Source organism: Haplochromis burtoni, unplaced genomic scaffold, assembly GCF_018398535.1.
Source record: "Haplochromis burtoni strain Fernald_Lab_line unplaced genomic scaffold, NCSU_Asbu1 Contig_178, whole genome shotgun sequence".
NCBI classification, from domain to species: Eukaryota; Metazoa; Chordata; class Actinopteri; order Cichliformes; family Cichlidae; genus Haplochromis; species Haplochromis burtoni.
Window position 1 is genome coordinate 220,210 of NW_024582539.1, and position 6,294 is coordinate 226,503.

General features: G+C 38.8%; 1 protein-coding gene across 8 annotated transcripts in view; it reads left to right on the top strand.

The window, feature by feature from the left end:
• Positions 1 to 4,814, top strand: part of slc38a4 (solute carrier family 38 member 4) — a 31,207-nt gene extending 26,393 nt beyond the window's left edge. For all 8 annotated transcript variants that reach the window (XM_005942894.3, XM_005942893.3, XM_014340277.2 and 5 more), the window contains 3 exons: positions 501 to 645; positions 1,273 to 1,370; positions 1,564 to 4,814. In XM_005942894.3, coding sequence (XP_005942956.1) covers positions 501 to 645; positions 1,273 to 1,370; positions 1,564 to 1,668 — 348 coding nt within the window. In that variant the 3' untranslated portion in view covers positions 1,669 to 4,814. The remainder of the gene's footprint in view (positions 1 to 500; positions 646 to 1,272; positions 1,371 to 1,563) is intronic.
• The last annotated feature ends 1,480 nt before the right edge of the window (positions 4,815 to 6,294 follow it).

Sequence of the window (6,294 nt, forward strand, 5' to 3'; positions counted from 1 at the left end):
CCCGGGGCTGAGCCCGCCCTCCTCTCTGCACTGGCTGATGCAATCCCATAGTTCCATTGCGCTGCGGGAGATAATCCCAAGCAGTTTTGAATGGGCGCTGTAAGCAGGGCTCTTTGTGACCTCTCTCCCAGAGGCTTACGGGCTAAAGGGGCCTCAGGTTTTACCTGATACCTGCGACCTTTCACCCAGTTCAGGCTTTAACAGGTTGCCTGTAGCTCAAGGATCTCCTGGTTTTCTCTGACTCACACACACACACAAGTTCATAACTCTTGACACACTTCAATCACTGGCCAAGTGTGGGGAATCGGCTTCAGTCGCAGGCTGGCAGCCGTGCATATTTGTTAATGATTCGGTTCTTTGACTGAGACAAGAAGAGAGCAACTGACTTTAGTGTTGGAATAAATTGTTTTTATCAAACAAACGTTTATTTCTCTATTTACATGAAAGCTGAAAACACTGTTTCACCACATTCATCACCACTCTGTCACTGTTTCTCCTAGATCCGTTCGTCCATCACCACGTTACTGTTCAGCGGGCGAGAGTTCAGCTGGACTCGCCACTTGCTGATTGCCGCCTTCATCCTGGTCTTTAACAACGTCCTGGTCATCTGTGTCCCCACCATCCGGGACATCTTTGGCTTCATCGGTGAGTCCTGACACTGAGTGTGAACAGAGAGCAACATTTCTGCCCTTTCAAAAAGACACATGAACCCAGAGTGAGTCAGTGAGGTTTGCCGGTTCACGCCTGATTGGCACCTTCAGATGAGGGATTGTTTAATTGGATAAAGCCGCTGGAAGTACAGAGAAGCTTAAAATGTCGGGTTAAATCCTTACCTGGTGAGGATTCTCAGGTTTAAGATTGTCAGGAAGAACACTTTCCTACTCACCCCCTTTTTAATAAAGAGTTGCCAGCAGATGCCTGTGCACATGTTCTGTTGGAGGAAAGACGATCACTTCAAGCAAAGTTTAAAAAAAAGAAAAATCAGCTCTGCAAAAGTAATCCCTAAATCAAACCGAAGAGTACTACTTTGTAACTGAGTACTAGCACCTCAAATCAATACTTAATGGCATGCCTATAATATATGAGGCTTGATGCTTTATTAAAGGTATTTTAAAAGCTTATGTTATGCACCTTAATTATTAAAAAGTCTAAAAAACACAGCTGTCACTCAACATGTCACTTAAAGAATTCCTCATAGTGATTGGTCTGGCTGTTTGTTTCAGTTGTTGTCACCTGATGGCAGATTCAGTTTTCCTCTCGGTTTAATTGCAGGCGCCTCTGCAGCAACAATGCTCATCTTCATCCTACCCGCTGCCTTTTACCTGCGCCTGGTAAAGTCGCTGCCGTTGCGCTCCCCACAGAAGATTGGGGTAAGTGTACAGAAACACACTCGCAGTCACACACAATGCTTTCTGCTGCTTTCTCACTGTATTGGCTTTCTCCATGTATCCACTGAGGGCCAGATGAATGTGATATGCCAGAAATTTCCACAGACCCCTTCTTTCTTCTGTGTATCTCATCAAGCTGAATCCCTTCTTGTTCTGTCTCTCTCTCTCTCTTCAGGCAGCCATCTTCCTGGTCGTGGGAGTCATCTTCATGATTGGCAGCTTGACGCTTATCGTTCTTGACTGGATCCACAACCCCCCAGGCTCTGGGGGACACCATTAAAACACTTTTCTACCGTCTTCAGTTTCCCATTTAGAAGTGCAGTCACTTCCTTGACTGCCCCACAGCAAATCACTTGTTTTCCGTACCCACTGGTTTCTATCATTTCATCAAATCGTTATAGAACCTCAGGCTATAGACATGAGTGCAGCACTGGGTTAAGACATCTTCAGTATCCTCCCAGAAAGTCCCACTGGAGGGGATCCTTTTAGCTTAGTTTGTATTTTTTTTTTTTCTTTTTTTGGATGTGAAACAACACAAATGAAAGAATCACAACAAGGGGTACCGGTCTCTGGTTTAAAATGCCAACATGCCACCGAGACAGCTTTAGATCGTCACCATCATCTTGATGATCATTCTTTTCCAGCTAAGAAGAAACAACAATGAACAGATACTCTGCAGCCTGTACTTGAAGCTGGAAGGGCTGGAACGATGATGTAGGTCCATCAGTCCTCTGTGAACTTTAAGGAGTCTTTTGGAGTGTGCCATCATCCATGGAAAAAGGAGCACATCTAGCATTGTGTTCAGTAGTAGCTGTGTAAGAAGCCATTACTATAATTATTATTGCTATTTCCTAAAATTCCTGCGGTCGATTAAGCATTCATCTCTTCTCAAAATGACGGTTGATGAGCAATTTAATTCCATTTTTTATTTGGGAAATTCAACATCGATTTGCTGCTGTGTTACGTATTAACAATCAGACGCTTTGCCAAAGTTGGCACGCACAAACAATTTTCTTTAGTAGAGTTATGCTAGATATTTTCAGCTCCAAAAAGACAAGGATCTTCCTTGTTGGTCTTTTTTCATTTCGGCTGTGCACACAAGATTAAGTGGGTGCTTTCAGTATTACTGTTCACAGATGGATCTAAATATGCAAGATACGAATGTACATAATTAAGTGTATCTACTGACAAAATGGTTGTTGTATATAATATCTTACTTGGCCTCTTAAGGCTGTTTCCCATTCAGCTGGATGATCATTTCCAACTAGCAGTATACATATACCTGCTGGAATCATTATTAAGGCACATACAATAGAACTCATGAGATAAACATTGAATTTTTTTTTTAAATAAGTAATTATATGGGGAAAAAATAAGTATGCATTTTAGACAATTTTTAAAAAAGGTCAGCTAAAAAAGATACATATGAATAGGTTGACCTAAATATTACAATTATTTTAACTCGTGCCATATTATGCTCAAGAAGAACTTTATTCGAATGTACGTCCTTTGTTTTTGTTTTTTTGCATAATTATATGCTATTCAGTTTGAAGTAATTGTTTGACACTTTGTAAAAGTTTATGAGTTAGATGCGAAGATTGATAACAATCTCATGTAGGCACGTTAAGTAGGAAGTTAACCTTTTACTGTCAGGCCTGTAGGGATTGAAACGCTCCATAAAAGTGTGATGCAATGCTTAAACATTTACGGATATATAGAAATTAATTTAAGGAAATATAATATTTCAGTTATTAAGCTTTAGAGGCTGTGGTAGGCAAATTTTAACTTTACGCCAAACCATGCTAGCTAGTCAGTCAATATGCTAGCGAGGGCTAACAAGTCTCCAGGTTCTTTTGTTTTTACTTGGCATATAAACGAGATTGTTATCAATCTTCACGTGTAAGTCTTGACAATTAAGTGAAAATGTTCCCTTCACACACAAAATATCAAAGAGCAGTAATTTTTAGAAGTAAGGGTGCGGTAAATAATAACTAACAAAGAATGCTTCAATACCTAGATGACCATGCTAAAGGTGTCAGCCATTTTTAAGTATGTTGTGAAGGGTGTCTACCAAGATCCCAAGTTGCAACTCCAGATGTTTTACCTCAACATCTAAAGCTAAACATTTGGATATCCCCTAGCAATATATTTTTTTATATATATATAATTCTTGATGTTTTTTTTTTAATTTAAAAGAATAATTTACAACCGGTAATCGTATTCATTATTTTATTGTGCCTTCTGAATTCTTGGTATTGTAATTGGCTTTTGAAACAGGTGCCTTAAATGTAACAGTGAATGGCGGCATCACAACCTCAGACTTGTTCCGTTTCACCGCTTCTCCCGTGCCATTGCGAGTCACACGCAGCCAAAGTGGACAGCATTTATAGATCCTTTGTGGATCTACGTACATAAAAACAAATAGATATTTCAAATGAAATAGTATATAATGTGCATGTTTTTGGCCTACAAACATGGTCTTTTTGAACAATTGTATATGCTCTGTAAATAATCTTTATTTTATGGTACACTGACACTCATTGCTTGTGAGCGGGTTGATGGATGAATTCTACTTGACTTCTTCTGCAATCCGTGTTTGTTTTAGTTTCTAAGTATGTATTAGACCTTTTTTTTCTCTTGCTGTCAGACAGTAGTTTGTTCTGGGGTTTTTTGGTCCTATATTTGAAGCTTGTATATTTGTAGAAAAGTTGTTCGCTATATATCTGTTTTCATATTTTAACATTAACCTGTCGTCACAATGCATTAACTCAACAGCCTACTTCCCAACACGATTTTCCCAGGAGTCTCAGAAATAAGGCAACTGGGTTTATGTCACTAGCTGACCGTCACTGGGTTGAATTTTAAAGCCACGATTAAGCCGTGTTGATATTAAACATGTAATTTAACACTCAACAAAATTAGGACGAGGCAAGTATTTTATGACCACACTACAGGAAGTTTCTTACAAGACACGTTAGTCATCTGTTACAAGACCAAGTGGTTCTTTTGCTATTGCACTGTGCAATGCAATGTAGCCATCACTTAAACTAACATGTACTGTAAGCGTATATCTTTATGCATAAGAACCTTCCACGTTCACCAGCTCAAAGCTTTACCAGGACAATCATACACCATTGCTGGATGTATGTCAGTGGCTTGTGACGCATTGGTGTCATAGACATCTTTAAACAGCCCAGTTTTTGGTCAGGTTTTATTTGCAAGGCATTACTTGAATATTTTTACAGCCTGATAAAGTCACCAAGCTTCTCGACTAAAGGGTCACTTGACCCGTGCAGTACTCACTATCAATATTCAATAATAGGTGTTTGAAAATCTGCCTCACTCTCTCCTCTGGGTCTGTTACTAATGTAAGAGTTTTTCTCAGTTCCTCAGGATGAGTTTTGTCTTTTCAAGCAGCTCATCCAATAAAAAGAAGAGACAGCAGTTTTTTATCAGAAAGCTCTTTCAACCTACTTTAGTATCTCAGGTATTCAGTCTGGCTGAACTTTTCTTCTCACTTTCGGATAGACTCGTATCATATCTCTTTTCCTTTTTTGTGTGATCGAGCCAAGCTGTACAATGCTGTTATAAGCCGTGCTGGTCTAAATGACAAGTCTTCTCATGGATTTGTAAAACAGACAAGTCCCCAGAATGTGTTTCGAAAGAAGGTGTAGAAAAACCACCTGCCTTATTTTTCTATGGAGCCTCAGCCGTGTAGAAGCACTGGCTTAATGTTTCTGCTGTTCACAGTGTTCCTATGGATCAGATTGAACATTCAGATTTGTAATTTTACCTAAACAAAGGGGATTTTTTTTTCCTTTTTTTTGTATCGGTGATGCTGTTTCATTATGATGAACAATAAAAATGTGAAATAAAAAACATGTTTTTATCATTTTTTAACTTTTAAAATCATAGTCCTTTAAAGAAAACCAAAGCAAACGAACAAGTGGTAATAATAGAAATGCAGTATATTATAAAATGTTTGTAAATGTGGATATGGGAAAAATCCCTTTTGTCGCTCCAGATTTTATATAACATGCTGGGGTTGGGGGGGGGGGTTCTAGTTTGTGTCTGAGAAGGTAGTGACCAGAACCATATTTCTGTCATAACAATTAGATGGTATTGGGCCTATAGAAATAAATCTTCAATTTCCTGGATACCTAGCATCTGCTGCTGACATGTAACACCTGCTTGTAATGTCCCAAGAGTCAAAATGAGGAATGTTATAATCTTTCCATTTTTTTCTTTCTCCAAAGAGTTTTTCTCCTGCAGTTTGCAAATACAGTAATAAAAATGCATAAATTTCATATATCATAGTCATGTCCAGCAGACGTGTGTGGCACGTACCCTGCCACAACACTGTTGAGCTTGAGTAGTACAGTGACCAACAATACTTCATAATGGTTTGGAGTGACTGAATGTACTGATGCTTGTACACTTCTAATGATGTGCAATTCATTTTAAAAGGTTTTGCAGAGTTTTTTAAAAAAATCCACTAATACTGCATATTTTCCTGTGCCAATGAATTTAAAACTACTTTAAAAAAAACAAAAACTACTCAACAGTTTATAATTAAACTCATCTCCAGCTGGAGCATTAAAATGGCTATACACATTAACAAATCAATAATCCTAATTTAATATAGCACTCAAAGGCTTTCAGAGTACAAGCACTTTACCATCTATCACACACTGTGTCCAGTTTAGAATCTCTAATTATCCTAACATGCATGCGGCTGAATTGTGGACAAAGGAAACCCACAGAGCCACAGCAGTCTCCACACAGAAAAGCCCCCAGCTAATATTTAAACCAGGAATCTTATTGCTGTGAGGCAAGAGTGCTGACCAGTGCCATATGTTTCTGTATGAATACTCTTGTTGCTGCTTTTCTTTCTACTTTCTACTTG